Below are 20,035 nucleotides of genomic sequence, written 5' to 3' on the forward strand. Positions count from 1 at the left end.
ATGTGAGCCAGGGCCTGACTCCAGGCCGGAGTGGCATCCATGAGCTCACCCACTGCACTGGGCCGCCCTCCCCAGAGACGCCTGCCTAATAGGACACTGCGGCGAGATTTAGGGTATCCAGCTGGCCGCTATGGGGAGGGCGCCCGCCGGCTCCCCTGCAGGTCCCTCGGTAGGGGTCGATGGAGCTGTCCTTCCACCCAGGACGAAGCTTGACCTGGAGTCTCCATTGGCCTCCCCAGGACCCGAGTGTTCCAATAGCACCAGTTCTTCTGCTGAGAGGCTCGGAAGCTCCCAGGCTGGCCCACAGCTATGGTCAGTTGAAGCCTGTTCCTCCCCAGCCGTCTAAACCCTTCCCACACACTAACTCTGGGCTCTGTCAGTCAACACAAGGAAAAGTACGCCTGCCAGAAGAAGTGCCACGGGAGCCATATATAGGCCTTCCCTGCCAGGCCATGGCTAAGTAAAACCAACAGACGGATCGACAGCCATCCGTATCAAAGGATGCCCAGTGGGTTTTAGGCCAAATTGTGAGGGGAACTGGCAAGGCCTAGCTTTATGATTCGTTGTGTAGAACAGAGCCAAGATGTGTGAGGACTTAATCCACCGTGTAGTCAGATAATGATTATAATGACTGTAACACCGAACACGCCATCTCCTAGAGCCCCGGTGAATGCTGAGGGCTTTTCATTGGGTAACAAGACAGCCGCTAGTCACAGAGAAAGGCGCACGTTCAGGCGAGATCAGAGCGAGAGCGGATGCGTGCCTGTGCGCGACAGTCTCCCTTTCCCTGCTCACAGGCTTTTTCCACACAGAAGTGTGCACTTTGGGCTGTTTATAAATTTTAAATTATTTCAAATTTTATAATGTTTATAAAATTATAAAAATGGGAGAAATGGCTCCATCACATCTTTTTTTCTTCAACTGAATTTGGCACAAATAACAGAGGACCACAGTGAGGACAGAAAAGGCTGCGCTCTAGCTGTGAAAGTGCACCCTGGCCACCGGCACCCCATGAAGGCCGGCACCCCACAAAAGCAGGCACCCCAGGAAAGTGGGCACCCCATGAAAGTGGATGCCCCATGAAAGCGGGCACCCATGAAAACGGGCACCCATGAAAGCAGGCACCCATGAAAGCGGGCACCCCACGAAAGCGGGTGCCCCATGAAAGCGGGCACCCACAAAAATGGGCACCCACGAAAGCAGGCACCCATGAAAGCAGGCACCCCACAAAAGTGGGTGCACCATGAAAGTGGGCACCCACAAAACGGGCACCCACAAAAGTGGGCACCCACAAAAGCGGGCACCCACAAAAATGGGCACCCACGAAAGCGGGCACCCCACGAAAGCAGGCTACTCACCAGAAGGGGAAAATGATGAGGCGGCTGACGAAGAATATGGCGGAGAAGATGAAAAATAGGGTGTTGCAGGTCTGCTTCCACCCGGCATAGGAAAACATCTTAGCAGACTGCAAACAAAGAGGGAGGTGTGTTCAGAGTGGTGGCAACATGATCCAGCCCCTGGTACCTGAAATGACACGATGTCTGGAACTTGCCTCGAGCGTCTGGGGCAGGTGCAGTGTGGGTGCAGCCGTGGATGGCCGCGCTGGTGACTGCTGAGCCCGGCATGGCCGGCCATCACCGTGCGACTGGCTCCTTTTGTTGTGTGTGTCTGTGTGTGTGCGTATATGTTCATGTGCATGTGTATGTGTATGTGTTCGTGTGTGTGCATGTGTGTGTGTGTGTGTGTGTGTGTGTGTGTGTGTGTGGTACCAGGATGGAACCCAGGGCTATTCTGCCTCCAAGCTACACCCCCAGCCCTATTCAGTTTTTATTTGGAACCGGGGCCTTGCTAAGTTGACGGGAGCCTCGCTGAGTTTGCTGAGGCCGGCTTATACCCTGCCACCCTCCCTCCTGAGCCTCCCAAGCACTGCGATTACAGGCGTGTGCCGCCACGCCCGACTTGCCCTATGCTTGAAATGTAGAACCTGATGTCAAAATGACTGCGCACGAGTCTTGCCTTTCAAAAGTACTAGTTAGCACAATCCTGCTAGCGTGCGTTTTATTTGGGCATTTCTTTAATGTCTCCATTTAACCAGGAGAGCAGGGTTGAAGAAAGGCTGGGTTGGGGTGAAATCTGGACGGCTAGGATGCTGCGGTTCAGGCAGCAAGCCGCAAGCGATGGCAGAGGGCCGCAGAGTGGGACCCCAGGGCTCCAGCCTGCTGGATGCAGTTGTAGGCACTGGATTGCTTCCTATTTCTTCGATGCTAATTCACACTGCTCGCATCCCCCTCCTCAGCCAGCCTTCCAAGGCCTCACTCAACGGCCCTTTCTGTAATTCTTTTCATTCGATGCAGGTGATACGAGGCTGATGGAGAAAGTTCCCAGTGGGAATCGGGGTCAGGTGGAGAGGAGTTGCTGGGGACTGACCATCCTCCAGGGAGCATGGTTTCGGCTCATTTTCAGAACGGATATCACCCTGGAGGCTCAAGCCCTTCAATTACAAGACAGCAACACAGGTACAGGAAGGGCTAACCGTGTGCTGCATGCTCAGCAGGGTAAGGGTGCGGCAGAGTTAGCACAGGGCCCAAAAGGACCGCAGGTGTGGGCAGAGGCCAGGGCTCCACTGTCTGCAAGGTCAGAGGCCAGGCCAGGGTGGGAAGCTGGTGGTGTGCAGAGGAAGGAGACTTTCTGGGTTTCCACTTGTGCAAAAAATACACACAGCACTGTTGGGCCAAAAGTCCACGGAACACGTTCTGGTCTGAGTGATGGTGAAATACCAGCGTCAGCCCCTCTTGCATGTTAATACCAGTCAGAATATGTTAATGCGTTGAGTCCCAGATGCAAGCTCAGATGTGGGGACCTTAGGGAGGGCCAGAGAGATGTCTGAGTAAGACCTGGAGATGGTGAGGATGTTTCTCTTTGCAAGGAGAAAGAACCGCTGGCCGTCTTGAGGGACATCAAGATTAGCAGACTCTTGCTCAATGAAGGTCTAAGCGGAGGCAAAAGGTGTGCCATGTCTAGGTTCGGTTGGGACATGACTGAGGAGGCAAGTGGTGACTCAACTCTTCAAGGATGCTGTGGCGCACGCATCCTTGGGAAAAGATTAAAAACAGGCCGCTGCCTCCCTGGCTGTGCCTCTACCACCAGCTGCTAAGGGAAGGCCCTGGCCTCCAGCCTGTGATCAGGAGGATCCCCCATCATTAACAACATGAAGCTGTTCTTCTAGCTGACCTGTGAAGGGACCTCTGAGTCTGACATTTTATTTTTTTCTTCTTTTTTCTTTTAACCTAAGGACTTCAGAACATTTTCAAACAGTAATGAGCTAATCTTCACAGTATGCCCTTAGGGCCAGATATGGCTCCTCATGTTACAGCTGGGAATAAAAACAAAACAATAAGTGATTTGCCCCAGTCCTCGGGAGTGCTTTTGTGTTGCTGACAGGGTAGAGGAACGTGCTCCGGGAAAACCCAGGGTTTTTTTTTCCCAGTTTGAGCATCTCACTCCCCCTTAATAACACAACGAAACTGACTTTACATTGGACACACACCAAAGGCAACTGAACACGAGCATTTGGATGCAACAGACTAGCATAAAATTCTGAAGTCATGGTTAATGTGGTCTTAATTTTCAGCCACGGTCACTGAGATAGGATCAAGGAGGAGGTAATTAGAACAGGGGCGGCTGGACATAGAAAGCGACACAGGGAGCGCTGGCACGCCATCCTTGCTAGGACATTTGTTTCCTGAAGTGCACAGAGCCTGCTTGACCTTCAGAATGGGATTTACATATATCTAGCTATGATCCCGGAGAAAGCAGGACCGCAGTGTCGCACAGAGAACGCTCTAGGAGCGGTTGGTCGGTTGCTTGGAAATGGCTTCAATTCTTTCTGATTTCTTCGCAATCAGAGCTTGGCAGATGAGAGTGCAGCCCATGGACTGAAGCCGTTCATCCCCTAAGCACAGTTTTCACATTTTTAAAGCGGTATAAAAACAAGAAAACAGCCGGGCGTGGTGGGCACGCTTGTCATCCCCGCGCTTGGGAGGCGGAGACAGGAGGATCACAGGTTCGAAGCCAGCCGTGGTGGCGTAAGAGACCCTGTTTCCAAATAAAAAAGTATAAAATAGGTCTGGGAGTGTAGCCTGAAGGTAGAAGGGCTTCCAGGAACCCCAGTACCACCAACAAACAAACAAACAAACAAAAAAAAAAAACAAGAAAATAACCCCCCCCCCAAACAAAGGAGAATATGTGACAGAGACCACATGCAGCCCATAAAACTAGATTTATGACCTGGCCCTTGACCAGAAAGTTTGCTGAACCCCGATCTAGAAGAACAGGAGTCTATTAAATTTAATTCCTTCCATATCAACCTATGTAACTTATTAGCCCTCTAAGGAGCCATCCCAAATGTGAAACGGGTTGGCATCATTTTCTCTGGGTTCATTATAAATGAGTTTATTGCAGTGAACAACCGCGTGGCTCTGGGGAGCACTGCTCTGAGGACGCGGAGACCTGGCCCTGAGCGGGCGCGGTCACAGCTTCAGGGGCGCAGCACTGAGCTCACAGAAGAGCATCCAGCAGCCGCTCCTACTGCCGCCTTGTTCCTCCCATTTCATTAGGAAGACTACTGTCCTCATGTTCCCTGCTTCAGGGAATACCCTGAGCCTTCTCTCATGGAAAATAAATGCCATTTACAAAACACTGGGCTGGAGGAGAAGCAGCGTGCTGTGCAGTGGGTATTCAGGAATTGGCTTAGTGGAGAGCGGTGCCATCCCCCTTTGAGAGGCCAGAGTGCCATGAATCCAGCTTTCTTTCTAATAGTTTAGAGTTTGCTCCTCTTTCAAATACCTCATCTTGCCTCCTGAGCTAGCATCAGCCCGCAACTTTCCTAAGAGGAATCCTGCAATTTTACCTTTTGTTAGCAACCCGCGGGAGACTGGAAAAGAAAACCCAAGAGGCTTCATTTCTGTCATCGTGAAGGATCTGGAACCCAGAGACATTTTCGGACTTGGGCGCTGTCAGGATAGAGATCCCTGCAGTTGCTCATAGGCAAGTCTTTCTGTGAGCAGTTACAGAAACCCAGGACATGCTACTGTGACTATTTTTTAATGGCAAACGTTTACCTCCAGCCAAATGTCAGCTACATCGTGCACAATCATCACCAGGGTCCCACTGCGAACATAATTAGCACACCAAGAGAAGCTCATCAAGCTGATGGCAGCCAGGTGGTGGATGACATTAGCTAGAAAATCCTATAGGACGAGAGGAAACGGAAGAAGCCATTAGGCGAGTGGGTTGTTTCCCAGCCACTGAAGAGACAGAGCAAGACCAGCAGCTTGCAGCTCGTGTGCTCATGAGTACAGAATGCTTCTACTTTCACTCTTCAACACGGCCCGTGAGGGAGTTGGACAGGTAGGCCCGCACGGGAAGGATCCGACCGCCAGGCAGACAGCACGCCATGGCCGCCATCAAACTCATCCTGACCGAAGCTGCTGTTTTTCCCACCACCCAGAACTACTGGGTATGTGTAACATCTGTGTGCATGCGCGCGCACACACACACGTACACACACACACGCACGCACACACACACTACCCCTGAGCACAATCTTGTGTCATTTACATTTATTACTGATACCTCGATTAATTCCAAAAAGGAAACATGATATGTTAAAACTACATACCCCTTACAACTAGTTACTGTATACGAAATAAGTTAACAACTGGAATCCAGGCTGAGGAAAGCTGCCACCATTAAGCATAAATACTTAAAGGTTTTCTGCAAAGAAGATATGCTAACGCCAGCTTACACACAGCCACCAAGATGCTCCATTAGCACCAGGAACATACAAATCAAAGCCACCTGAGAGGCCACCGCGCTCACTAGGACCTCACTAGGACAGCGGAAGGAGACGGGGAGCAACGATGGGTGGGGACGAGGGTGTGGGGAAACGGAGCCGCTGTGCACTGCCAGGAGGAGGAATGTGAAACCAGTCAGGCTCTGACAGGGTTTGCTGCGGCAGCAAAGAGGTCGCCTCACATGTGGCACTTTGTGAGTTCAAGGGAGGCACTTAGCATGCCCGTAACTCAGTTTCCCTGCACATAAGCAAAGCTGATAATGCTTGAAGCAAGGTTAACTAACAAGGATATCTGGTGAGTTAAGGGAAAAATTGTTTGCTCACTGTCTTTGAAAACATCAAAAGGTATCCTAAAAAGGGGTTAGTCATCAACTAAAAGATGTGGCCTCAGAATGAAAACTAAAAACACTTTTCTTCTGTGCATTAGAGGACATTAAACTCCCAAACCAAAAGAAAGAGAGACATGATGAAAAGAGGCTTCTTACTGAACACGGGTAGAGGTTCAAAGTTAAAGCTTCACTACAAATATTTACCAACACACCAAAGAATGGACATAATTTGCATGATTCTTTGTACTATCAAAAGAAAAATATGAACGAACTGAAACAAATACACATAAACAATTTAAAAATTATAATTTCGGGTAGAGAAATGAGTATTTAGGGAAAAATGATAAAGACGCGTACCTTCCTTTTGACATCAGAGCCGAGGCTAAACAGCAGAGAACAGTAAAAACTCATTTCTAAAATGTAGTACCAATACTGGGACGGCAGCAAGGGCTGAGGAAAAAGAAAGTATTTGTTGCTTCATACGTCATCTTTTACAAACAACTTGTTTTAGTGCCCTCAGACCCACCTATTTATATCACACAAATTTCACAAAATGATAATGACCTATTTTTCAACTTCCAAAAAAAGTTTTCTGGAAGAGATATTTCAAGGTGTTTTATTCTTAAAAGAATGTACAAGTGTTCCAGAATCAAGTTAAATATTCTATCTAAAATGTTAGTAAAACTGCTACATGTGTAATTGCTTTATATTTGCTAACTGGGAGTTACGTTAGAAAAACAATTTTAAAATCGTAAGAAAACAGTTCAAATAATGCTATGTACATATACAAAATTAGCAACACTGATTTTTTTTTTCTTGTATGGTACCAGGGATTGAACCCAAGGGCATTCTATCTTTGAGCTGCATCCTATTTTTAATTCTTTATTTTGAAGCAGGCTCTAAGTTGCAAAGAGCCTCACTAAGCGATGTCAGCGTCCCTTCCAGACTCTGCCCCACGAGCTGTATCTCACGAGAGGAGGGCGGCCTCATGAGTCAATCCCCCCCAACAAGATGCATACCTTAAAAAGGGAAGTCCCTCCTTTCCAGCCTCCGGATGGGCCGCGAGTCCCAGGACTGCTCGGCCCCCCATCCCTGGGAGAACCGTACCATTAAAAGCTGATCCCACGTGTACCGGACCTCTCTCGTGTTTTTACATTGTATATGGACTTGTATTTTACTTTACACTAAGTAGATGAGGCTGGCCACGAACCTGCGACCCTCCTGCCTCAGCCTCCTACGTATTGGGATCACAAGCTTGTGGCCCCTCGCCCAGCTGAGCACGTATGGAGAGGGGGAGGAAGCGGAGGGACCTGGGGAGAAGCACACCAACTCGGTGTGCACGTGTGTGTCTCTCGCTGTGAGCCTCATCATGATATATAATTACAATGTGCCAATAAAGTTATGTTAACTTATTTATGGTCCTGGGGATTGAACCCAGAGAGAGACTACCTCTGAGCTGGACTCCCAGCTCAATTTTATTTCTTATTTTGAATCAAGGTTCCACTAAGTTGTGGAGAGCCTAAATTTCTGAGGCTGGCTGTGAACCTGAGATCCTCTTGTCTCAGTCTCCTAAGTACTAGGATTACAAGTGTGTATCACCACACCTGGCTCAAAACAACATTTTTAAAAAGAGCACTAGGAAGTCTGTTTTGCCAGTCCTATTTCCTTGTTTAATGTTTCTTAAATATTGCTGAAGATCTGATATCTTAACCTCTTCTCTGGTGGTCAGAATTGGCCCCATCTCAAATGGGGCAGTAATAGAGTATGCACAGGTACGTAAGGACTCTAAAATGTCTTCTGAATAAAGAATTAAGCCTCTGCTGCTGGCATTGTCCTTAACCCTTGTGTGGTTAGGGGTGCTTGTTTTAGCTCAGTTGAGACCCCGTGTGATCGCTTGTTACCTGAGTTCAATCCCTAGTACCATAAAGTAAAATTCAGAAGAGCAGGAGGAGAAGCAGGTAGGAGCAATGAGGAAGGCAAATCCAGAGGGATCAGGATATTAGGCTTTCCAGATGTGGGCTTTAAAATGAACCCAAGAGAAAATGCCTCAGGTGGTAGAGAAAAAAACAAACCGTGAGATGACAGAATCATAGCCAAGTGGGTCCGTCATTAGCTGAAAACACAGGAAGGCATGAGGCCAGTGCCAGGGGCAGAGGACGAGGGATCCCAGAGAGGGGGGGTGGCCAGAGGGCGGCTGACAGGGGCAGGGAGCGCGGAAGGACTGCGGCCCGGTGGCAGGCCACAGCCTGGCGTCCAAGAGGAATGGGCGGCGTCAGGGGGTCTTACCTGTTTGGGATAGCCATTCCAAACCTCCCAGAGGTCATATGTCCAAGGTTTCTGGGCAAAAAAAAAAAAAATAGGGAGGCAAGAAAGAAAAGTATATTTGTCAGAGTCCAAGGCTGATTTCCACAGAAAACATCAGCTCTTCCTGATCTTTTCGCCATGGCAAAGACGCACAGAAAGACGCGTGTGTGCACATCTCTGCCTCTGCTGCGGCCCGCGGGCCTCCCTCTGTAGGCGATTAGCCAAATGCTCCTTCGCTCCGTCCGGGTCAGGTCCAGCTCCGCTAGTGGATCTGGGACCAGTAGACCACGCTGCTTCACGGAGGGAGTTATTTCCAACAAGTAAATGACTAACAATGATGTCTAAGTCAATTTGATTACTGTATCTGTACAAAAAAAAATACCTGAGGTATTCAGAGCAATAAAATATTTGGGAGAGATCTTAAATCTTAAGATAAAGGTCTATAATGGATTATGTTACTGAACATATGCCCTAAGGGAATTCACAGGCAAGAACTTTAAAAATTAAAGGCACATTTCAATCAAAGATGTAAAAAAGACAACTTACATCATAAAGAAACGCAATCCCAGCAATGGTAATCATTAAGTAAAATGCGAATCGCCAGCTGCCAAAAGAAAGAAAAATCCTTACTCCCTTATAGACAAGATCGGCATCTGAGGAGAGCAGAACTTGGCACGGCTGAGTCTGGAAGAAGGCGCACTGTGGAGTTAGGCAAAGCTAGGTCCAAATGCCGCCCTGACATTTATCAGATGGCTGCGAACTTAGGTAGGTATTTAGTCTCGGGGAATATGAACTTCCTCATCTGCAGAGTGAAAACAGCAAGACTTATCCCCAAATGTAAAGAGAATTATAGATAACTTACAAAAGTATTGAGCATAGTTTCAATACTAAGCAAAAATAAATGATAGCTATTATTATGACTCCAGACACATAAAAATGATCATTTTAATAAGAAACATAACAAGAAAACCTAAGAAATCTAATTATCTCAACAATTTGTTTTATTCTAATTCCTACTTGAAAGATTGCTATGGGATTCTTTTCTCCGAAATGCAGAATTTAAAAGAAAAAATGTTTTTCTTCTATATGGGGAAAGACCTAATATCAACCAAATACAACATATGGATCCTACTTAAATCCGGATTAAAATAAATACAGTGTAAAGAAAATTATGAGACAAATCTGAACACTGAATGTCTGCTGCTAGCAAATAAAAATTATTTTAAGAATGATAATGGCATTGCAATTATGTTTAAAATAAAGACTGCTTATCCTTTAGAAATTAAATTCTAAAATACAAATGAAATCATACAATGGCTTACATTTTCTGAAAAATAATCTGTGTGAGGGGAGAGAAGTGGTTGGCGAGGTATAGATACCAGGGGACTGTGGCCTGGACTGGTCTTAAGTCGATAGTTTTAAAGCTGGTGATTGGTAATAGCATGCACAGGTCTTTCTAATTCTGTATATGTTTGCAACTTTCCAAAGTAAAAACTTATTTTAATAGTGATGACTATTTTGCCTAGTGAGGTGATAATAAGAATATCAGCTACTATTTGTTCCTTCATCTGTGTGAGGACTCACAGAGTCTCCTCAACACCCCTGTGCATGGGTGGGAGACAGAGACACAAGCATACACCATTCTCAGATGGAAAGCCAGGCTCATCAGACTGGCTGTCCCCCGGCTCTGGGGCTGAGGGGACACGAAGCGAGGCTGGCCAGCACAGGTCTCTGGACTCTGTGTTCAGTAACCTTCCCTGAACGTCATCACTGCCTCAGAGCTGTATCACAGTCTTTCTTCTTGGCTTGTTTTGAAAAGAGAAAAAAAGAAAAGTGGGATTCAGAACTCAGAAAGTTGAAGGGTGAAAACAGTCAACGGGCATTTGGCAAAATCCGAGTTGAGCCTCTCAGCACTTGTCATGTTTGCGTTTGGTCCAGAGAGCATTTCCTTGACACCCTGGGTTATCTTGTCCAAGACAAGAAGCCTAGGAAAATGGGGCATGATGAGGCTGGCCAGCTCACAAGCAGCCAACAGCCTAATGGTAAATCTTGTCATATTTGTTTCTCAAACATTTCTTGACATCTTGAGCCTGTGCCAGGCACTAAGCTAAGTATGCATACATTATCACGTTTTTATCAAGATTCTGACACATTTTTAACAAGATTATGAAGTTGATACTATAATTAGCTCCACCTTACACTGGTGCATGATCCCCCACAACCCTGAAAAGCAGATAAGACAGGTACTAAGGAGCTGGTGTGAGAGGTCGCCTCGCTCACCCAGGGCTTCAGCAGCAGTGGGCTGCAGGAGCGACCCCGGTGGGACTCCAGTAGGGATGCTCTGCTGGCTGAGGGGCCACAGGGGGCAGGGCAGCGGGATGTCATGGAAAATGATCAGAATAGGAGCCCGGAGACTGGGCGCAACTGCCGGACACCTGACTGGTGGCTGGGAACCCGCCCCTTCTGAGACGGGGCGTGTTTCCCATCCCTTTAGCACAGTCAGCCCCACCTCCCGGGCTCTTTCCCTGTCGGAGGCAGGATCCAGCACACATTTATACACTGCCAGGCACTGTGACGGATGAGAGATTGCCAGAGAATTTCAGTGAATGTGATTCAGTTCAGAGATAACTAGTCCCTGCCTGGCAACTAAGATAAGAATCTCTGCTTAGCAAGAATGGAGGGCTGACAGCAGGAAGAGGAGGCAGGTGGGACCAGCCCCACCTGGTGCTGCTTTGTGGCGGTGCTCTGGAGGGGCGCCGCAGTGCCCAGCTCTCATTGGCGGCAACGCAGTATTAACCCATCTTTTCAGAGCTGGAAACCAGAGGGACACTGGCTGGGAAGTAAGCGAGGCCGCCACGCGGAGTGGCAGCCTGTGATGAGGGTGGCTGCTGTTTAGAGACACCCTGAACAATCGCTCTGTCCCTCTGACGTCCACCACGCATCAAAGTTATGTTACAGACCTCAGGAATGTCCAGGGAAGTGAAAGGCAGCCATGAATGTTTAGCCACCAGCTCTGATGATTTATTTGAATCCTACTTTGGCCAGCCATTCATTTCACCACCAAAGCACAATCGCTAAGCAACGTGAGTGTTGGAACACGCTGGTGTGTGGGATGTGGCACTGGACCCAACCCAACTACCACCCCTCCACCTGGCCATCAGAAGAGGGAGCAGAGCTGCAGTGATGGCCTCGCCCACCTCTGGGACACTTTCTGCCACCAAGTGCGTGGCCAAAGCACTGCAATAGGGAGAAGAATAAAAGCAGAACTCAAAAGAGAGCAATGGCAAATCCAATGCTGCTTTTCCGCATGGAGATGTACTCAAGGGAGACCGCTTGGTGACCTGTGCTGGATGTCCGGGCCATCCCGCCCTCCTGCTGAGCCGACTGGGAGCCCACAGGAGCAGGATGCCCCCCAAGGCCGGGCTGGGTCCCTCATTCAAATCAGAGGTCCTCGCAGTTAGAGTCCTGAAAGGAGCACAGCAGTATGTGTCTGAGACATCCTCTGCCTTTATGCCTGAATGACTGCAAACAGGTGAAAACCCAGTGACCTAGGGCCAGCCTTAGCCCAGGACAGACAACACCAGTTGTTTGCACGTTTGGCATTTTTCTGGACTCCAGGCCAGTGCGTGCCTCTGATTCCTCTAAGAGAGTTTGCAGCTGGCCTGTTTCATAGCAGAAGGAACGAAGCACAGAACCACACAGAAGGAGGAACGAGCCTGAAACAGCCTACTGGAAGTGATGGGGCTGGGACTGCGCCCTCCTCCGCTCCAACCTCAGAGCTTGCAGAGAGGATCGCCGCTCAGGAAGCCGCCACCGGCAAAGCTCCAAGCAGCCCCTTACCAGGCTTCCCGGAATTTCTTCAACCTGCAAGGCCTGTCTTGATTCCGTCGGCTCCTAAACCATCTTTCCACCTGGCGCTCCGTCAAGTTGCACTTCTTGGCCAGTCCATAAATATCATTCTGAAAAAAAAGATGAAAATGAATGAATGATTGCTAAGGCCCAGTCGGATGGGCTGGGGTCAAGGGACAGAGAGATCGGGCTGCGAACACTCGTGTCCTTCCAGCATGAAACCTAGAGTCAGGGAATACACACACACACACACACACACACACACACACACACACACACACACACCAAAGAGAATGTCAGTATTCCAGCTCTCTGATTTACTGTAAGAGACCAATTCTCCACAAGTTGGTAGCAACCTACATGTTGAAGTTGCATACATAAGCTCACTCACTCAGCTACAACTTATTTCTAGGTGCCTCCTAGGTGCCAGGTGGAGTAATAGAGTTAAAAATGTCAGTCAAATCCAATTTTCTCGTCAGGTGTAGTGGCTCAGGCTTGTAATCCCAGTACTTGGGAAGCTGAGATGGGAAGATCTCAGGTTCACAGCCAACCTCAGCAACTTACTGAGGCCCTGCACCACTTAGTGAGACCCTGTTTCAAAATAAAAAAATAAAATAAGGATGGAGGTGTAGCTTAGAGGTAGAATGCCCCTTGGTTCAATCTCCAGTACTACCAAAAAATGAATAAATAAATAAATCTAATTTTCTAATTTCTCCTCTGGGAAAGCTGAAGCCTTCAGAGTTTCAGTGAGTTGTCTAAGACCTAAAATTTGTAGCAGAGTGCTGACAAAAACTTAGATTAGTGAGCTGTTACTTCACACGATCGTTCGATAGCTCTAGAAAATAAAGAACTTAAACAGGAGTTGACCATAGATTTTTCACATCTAATCAGATGTAGAGGTTATTTTGAACTATTCTGAAATAATTGCAATTACTACAATAATGATTACAAAGTATAATAATGATGGTTGTTTTAATCAAATTAAGCTATGATTTAAAATTGCAAACCACATAGATGACAGATCAGTTCAAAGGCGACAAATTACAAGGTCTCCTAGCGCCAGACAAGAAAACACTAAATTACAACTGGGACAGGCCCATTTCACAGTGGGATGTTGACACAACTGTGTCTTGCATATTAACCCACGGGCACACTCTCCATTCCCACCAAGAACACAGCCTGTATATTTTGCTTTTGAAATTACATTGATCTCTAGGTTTTTCATGTTCTAATGTGAGTACAAGAAAATGTTGAATTGTGAAAAATTACAATTGCATAAAAGTGACCATCAACTTCAGAGCTGAGAAAATAAGTCAGAGATGTATGGAAGTAGCAAGGAGACGCGCACAGCCCCGCGGCTCCCAGCCCAGGCAGTGCTGGGGTTTGGATGTGAAGTCACTAGGTTTTTACAATACTGGTCAATACCTCGAGGTAAACTGAAGCCAGCGGCCATGACTACCTCAGGCAGGAAGCCCGGCAGCCAAGCCTGGGGAGAGGAAGCGTGGCCAAGGGGGCTTCTTGCCTGTGGAGGAACAGCCCAGCCTCCACAGCTCAGGGTCTCACCCCTAAATACATTGCACCAGGTAAAGCTTTCTCTATAAGTTGTGCGACCCCATGCTCAGTCAGTCCGGCCAATGGTGTGCCCCTCCTGTCTGAGAGCTGGCTTCAGGCGCTCCCTGAGGGCCTCGTCTGCTTTAGATCTCTCCTGAACTTGCTTGTTGTACATCAGCTCTCACCGTGTTATCGCTGAGGAACAGCGCTAGGCATCACTATGCTCAGTCAACAGCAGAATGATTGATCCGGGGTGTGATTTTATGGGGCTTGTTGGTATTTTTGTACTAGGGATTGAACATTGGGCATTCCACCACTAAACTGTTTCCCCAGCCTTTCTTTATGTTTTATTTTGTGGCAAGATCTCACTAAATTAAGAAGGCTAGCCTCAAACTTGTGATCCTCCTGCCTCAGCCTTGAGGTTAGAGATGTTGACCTGTTTCATGGTTTTCTCCCAATATATTCAGTATATCTTGAGGTTGTTATTAACACACACACACACACACACACACACACACACACACAGAGTCACATGATAATTGTGCAAGATCATAGATCAGAACTCTTGCTTCAGGCTCATCTGAAGGTATTAGGGCCTTGGTGACACCGTGTTATACCCTTCTTTGTTAACCAGCCCAGAATCAAAACTGAATATGAGAGGGTGTTCTTGTTTTATTGGTGCAATCTACCACAGCTGGAGAAGCAGCCTCAGGTTTATTACTCAATTGTTTGGAGAAAGGTGTTATCTACATGTATCTCCAATGCACTGTTCTGCCACACTGCATTTGCAATATGTTTTAGTGAAAATATCCGTATCTCAAATCAGCACACAAGACTTTTTTTTAGTACACCTAGCAAAACTTGTTTTATTACCATAGCCAGAGATTAAGGAAAATGTTATTGGCCAAATTAACACACAGAGATTAGTTTGTTTCCAAATCTGAAAGTAGCAGTGAGTATGACCTTTGCCTTCTGTGCTTTAGTGTATCCTGCTAAGTACTGGAGCTTTTAAGTGGTGGCCATTTTATTTGTTATCTTTATCTGCTACACAAATACTGCCTCCGTTTTGTACTCTACGGTTGATGTAAGTTAGGAATCTGAATTACTCTCCTTTATCTTCTTGGTGTGGAAAATGAAGCTTTCTAACAATTTGGGGCAATGTATAACATGTTTTGCTCCTACTTGATGTAAACATCTACTCTATGTCTGTATTCAGTCTGACCGAGCCGTCAGTTGAGCTAAAGTAATTACGGCCACCCCGCTCCGGCCTCTGAAGTGGGGAGCACACTCTTTACAGGTAAGGAAGTCCTGGGGAGGTGGGCGCCCGGCGGCCTCGGGGACGCGGGCCAGGCTCCCGTGCGCATTCAGCTCCTTTCCCCCGGCGGGACCTTCGGCGCCCCATCTCATCACAAACACGGCCACTCTCTAAACCTCCCTTTCTCTCAGTTTAACTGTCACGTGACTATTTTCTTTGCATATCAGGGAAACGGGCCAGCCCCAGATTCTCTAGATTATTTCACATCTCCTGTAAAGCTGACTGGAAGCTCTTGGTCATGGCCCGAACACTGAGTAACCGGTACAGCAGCACTGGGATTCATATCTCATACACCGTGCTCCTAACGTTATGATTCCCAGACAGAAGCCAAGGAGACTTGCAAAGACTCCCCAAACCAGTTCTGGTACTATAGAAACACAGCTAACTTATTTCTCTTTTGGAGGCTATAAGATGATGATTAGATATTATCATTACAGTAGAAAAAAAGGTACTTAGATAAATGACTCTAGTCATTTAGAGCACGTGGAAATTTAAAACTGAGAGTACAGGATGTCAGACGATCCCCGCTCCAGAGGACCAGCCCTGTGCAGAAGCTGAGGGTGAGCAAGCCAGGGGCAGCTCTGCGCGCTGCGCTGCGGGCCCCACGTGTGGTCAAGCCGCCAAGGACCACAGGCGAGCTCTGCACCTCAAGCCCCTCAAAAACCCCGTCGGTCTGAGTGGCGCTGACCCTTGAGTTTCTTTTTATTTGGTTCATTGTAATATTCCATCCTATTGGAGTTCACAGTGTCAGAACGATACATGCACACACCTCGCTCCCCTCCCCGCCGGGGATCCCCGGGCCTCACCCTCACTCCACGAGCCTGGGAGGCTGGGATCGGCCACCTGCGTGCGCTGGTAGCAGTTTCTCCCGACGCACCCTTGTGACTTTGTCCTCCCCTCCTTTCCCTAACCTCAGTCCCCCTGGAGTCTCTGCTCATCTAGCTGATGTTGCCCTATTTCCAACTATCTCTCTGGAGTCCACATATAAGAGAAAACACACATCTACTTGTTCGCTTTTGTGTGTGTGTGTGTGTTACTGGGGATTGATCCCAAGGGCATTTTACCTCTGAGCTACACCCCCTCAGCCCCATTTTTTATTCTTTATTTTGAAATAGGGCCTCATTAATCAGCCCACAAACCTGCACTGTCCTGTCTCAGCCTCCCAAGTACTGGGACTACAAGTATGAACCACCATGCCCAGCTCGACTTGTGCTTATATGAAAAACATTCATCATCATTGACAACCAGAATGCAAATCACAACCACGCTGAGATTCCATGTAACCCTCGTTAGGAGGCAATCATCAAGAACACAGATAATAATAAAGGCTGGCGAGGCTGTGGGGAGGCAGGGACCCCATGACACTGTTGGTGGGACTGCGGACCAGTGCAGCCGCTATGGAGATCAGTGAGGAGGTTTCTCAGAAGACTGGAGATGGGGCCACCTAGGACTGAGCAGTAGCGCTCCTGGGCGTCTTCCCAAAGGAGAGGAAACAGAATGTTACAATGGTGCCCACATGTCCGCGTCCAGGGCAGCACAGTGCTCACTAGCCAGATTATGGAAGCAGCCTAGGTGTCCATCAGCAGATGAATGGATCACAGAGCTTTGTATATACACACGGTGGACTGTACTCAGCCATAAAGAAGTACAAAGCCATGCCATCTGTGAAAAATGGATGGGACTCGAGAATATTATCCTCAGTGAATCTAGGCAGACCCTTGAGTTGTAAAATGGCTGATGACCAGTGTGCACACTCATCACACAGGCAGTGCTACCTATGTTGTGTGTGTGTGTGCAGGACTGGGGTTAAAACCTAAGGCCGCACACTAGCAAGTGCTCTGCTAATAAGTTACCTCCCCAGATAAAGGATATATCACTCTTTTTTTTTTTTTTTAAACTGGGGTTCCTGGAAGCCCTTCTACCTCCGGGCTACACTCCCAGACCTATTTTTACATTTTCATTTTGGAAACAGGGTCTCCTAAGCCAGCACGCGCGGCTGGCTTCGAACCTGCACGATCTTCCTGTCTCCGCCTCCCAAGCGCAGGGATTACAAGCATGCGCCACCACGCCCGGCAGATATATCACTCTTGTACAAGTTTCATTTCATCTGTCATTTTAACTATGAAAGAAGTATAATAAAAACTGGAGTAAACACTAGACCTACCTGGACACTATTTCTTACAACAATTAAATTAGAAGCTCATCCAGTGATGCATAATCCTGCAGTGCACGCTAACATTTTGTGCCGGGTGCAGAGATGGGCACCAGCACTCCTGGCTACACGGGAGGCTGAACCAGAGGACTGCAAGCTCAAGTCCACCCAGGGCAACATGCAGAGAAGACGATCTCAGAATAAGAAGGGTTAAGAATAAAAAGCTCAGTGGTAAAGTACCCCTGGAGTCAATCCCAGGAAAAGGAAGGAAAAAATAAACAATGTACTCTGTGAAGAAGAGAACTGCAAATCTCGTGAGAAGTTTGTCCCTGGAATCAGCAGCCCAGTCTATTTCTGCATATCTGAGGCCTCCGCTAGACTGAGAGCACTAGTCATGAAAGTCACCCAGGGGCACTGTCATGTAAGCCAGTGGTGTGTTTCTACGACCCCATGATCATCAAGTGTCGGGTCCCGGTTTCTTTGCTCTAATAATTACCTTTCTTAGTCAGCACCCTCGTATATATCACCATTCAAAATTAAACCTACCAAAGCCAGTTAGCTGGTACACACCTGTAATCCTACTACTTAGGAGGCTGAGACAGAAGGATCACAGGTTCCAGGACTGCCTCAGCAAGTAGTGAGACTCATCCCCCTGGTGAGATTCTGTCTCAAAATAAAAATAAAATAGGGCTGGGGTATAGTTCAGAGGTAGAATGTCCCTGGGTTCCATTCCAGTACCAAACACAGAGAGAGAGAAAGAGGGGGGGGAGGAGAGGGGAGGGGAGGGGAGGGGAGAGGAGAGGAGAGGAGAGGAGAGGAGAGGAGAGGAGAGGAGAGAGAGAAAGAAGGGAGGGAGGGAGGGAGGAAGGAAGGAAGGAAGAAAGAAAAGGAGGCAGGCTAGGGATATAGCATGGAGGTAAAATGTCCCTTAGGTTCAGTTCCCAATACCACACATACCAAAAAATTCAACCTACCATTAAAAATTAAATTGATCCTAATACTCAAATCATGATATTTATTACTAATACTCAACACTATAGTTGAAAAAATAGTTCAGTTACTGACACTTGTTATTTTGTATTATAATATGTATTTATAATTTGATATTATTTTGGGGTTGTTCTATAGCCTGTCAACAGAGCAGAGAAATAAATCTAATGGATCAAATCCTTTGCTGGTCAACTAGAAGACATTTCCTGCAGAGATAAGGTAAACCATCAAGAAAGAAGATCTTTAAAGCCACAAGCAAAGAATCTGTACTTACTTGTGTTGGTTTCCTTGTGGAATGCTTGAAAAAATTCTCTAAGATGGTGTTTGGTATAACTTTTTTAATTTTCTTTTCAATGCCAAATGTTTTTGCTAGAGGTGTAGCAATAAATCTAAAAAATATAAAAAGAAAGTTCAAAACCTCAGAACAAATCCACAATGACACCAGAAAACAAGCTTTAACTTTAGACACCAGTGGAAAGCCAGTCACTTGCTTGTGTTGTACTCGACTTTGATGCTAAATGTGTTAATGATCCACGTGTTAAATGTTTGGTCCCCAGGGCAGCACTGCTGGGAGGCGCTGTGGACTGTGAGGGGTGGAACCGTGTTGGTCCTGGGTCACTGGGAGCCGCCCTCCTGCCCCTACTCAGGAGGAGGAGGTGAGCTGTTTGCCCCACCACATGCTTCTGCCTGAATATGCTGCCTTGGCCAGAGGCCCGAGCATTCAATGGAGCATGTGTTCTTAGCCTGCAAGCTCCAGAACTCTAAACCAAAATAAACATTTTTTCTTTTTAAGCTAATTATCTCAGGTATTTTATTATAGCATTGGGAAGCTCACTGGTACACACTGTCACTGAACTACTGCAGTCAACATCTGTCTCTCAAAAGTTCAAGAAGAACACATTTTCAGACCTTATACACAAGTAATATTTAAAAACATGATAAAACTGAAAGATACAATTCTAAAATTAATTTTATGTTAATTCAAATGCATTATATATATGATGTATGAATTAAGATAGTTATTCTACTTGAAATTTCTTTTTTTTAGAGGTTTTACTTTTATTTATTTATTTTGAGGCACTGAGGATTGAATCCAGAGGCATCCTACCTCCAAGCTATACCCCAGACCTATTTTTTATTCTTAATTTTGAAACAGGGTCTCACTCAATTGTGAAGGGCCTCACTAAGTAGCGGAGGGTGGCTATAAACCTGTGATCCTCCTGTCTCAGTCTCCCAAATACATGCGCCACCACACCTGGCTAGAATCTCATTTTTAAATACTCCCAGAGATTAAAATATTATTAGAAAGGATTTATTTATTTAAAAAATAGTGTTACTCTTGCGTAAATACCTAGGAGTGACACTGACACGTGGTGTACAAAGTGTGAGTTTAAACTTAGAAGAAACTGGCCATTTTCTCCCACAGTGATCTACTGTTGTACATAAAAAGAATGCACATTTGCTGCAATTAGATGGAGTGTCCTATATGTTTTGTACTAAATAGATATTTTTCTAGAGTGCCATTTCAACTCTTTTCTTTCTTTTTTGCCAGTCTGGGAATAGAATGCAGGGGTATTCTACATCCGAGCTACACCCCCTGCCCTATTTTTTATTCTTTATTTTGAAACAGGGTCTCACTAAGTTGCGGAGGGCCTCACTAAGTAGCTGAGACTGTACGCGAACCACACGAT

The 20,035-nt window shown here is 46.8% G+C and overlaps 1 protein-coding gene across 1 annotated transcript in view; it reads right to left on the bottom strand.

The window, feature by feature from the left end:
- CERS3 (ceramide synthase 3) overlaps window positions 1-20,035 on the bottom strand; it is a gene marked incomplete at both ends in the record, with an annotated part of 60,533 nt that overhangs the window by 32,720 nt on the left and 7,778 nt on the right. The window contains 7 exons of the mRNA XM_080692816.1: window positions 1,359-1,465; window positions 5,121-5,249; window positions 6,541-6,633; window positions 8,470-8,520; window positions 9,034-9,091; window positions 12,328-12,446; window positions 18,619-18,733. Of these exons, the coding sequence (XP_080548942.1) occupies window positions 1,359-1,465; window positions 5,121-5,249; window positions 6,541-6,633; window positions 8,470-8,520; window positions 9,034-9,091; window positions 12,328-12,446; window positions 18,619-18,733 (672 nt within the window). The remainder of the gene's footprint in view (window positions 1-1,358; window positions 1,466-5,120; window positions 5,250-6,540; window positions 6,634-8,469; window positions 8,521-9,033; window positions 9,092-12,327; window positions 12,447-18,618; window positions 18,734-20,035) is intronic.

The sequence above is a fragment of the Muscardinus avellanarius genome (genome assembly GCF_963383645.1).
Source record: "Muscardinus avellanarius genome assembly, chromosome: 3".
In the NCBI taxonomy this organism is placed as follows: domain Eukaryota; kingdom Metazoa; phylum Chordata; class Mammalia; order Rodentia; family Gliridae; genus Muscardinus; species Muscardinus avellanarius.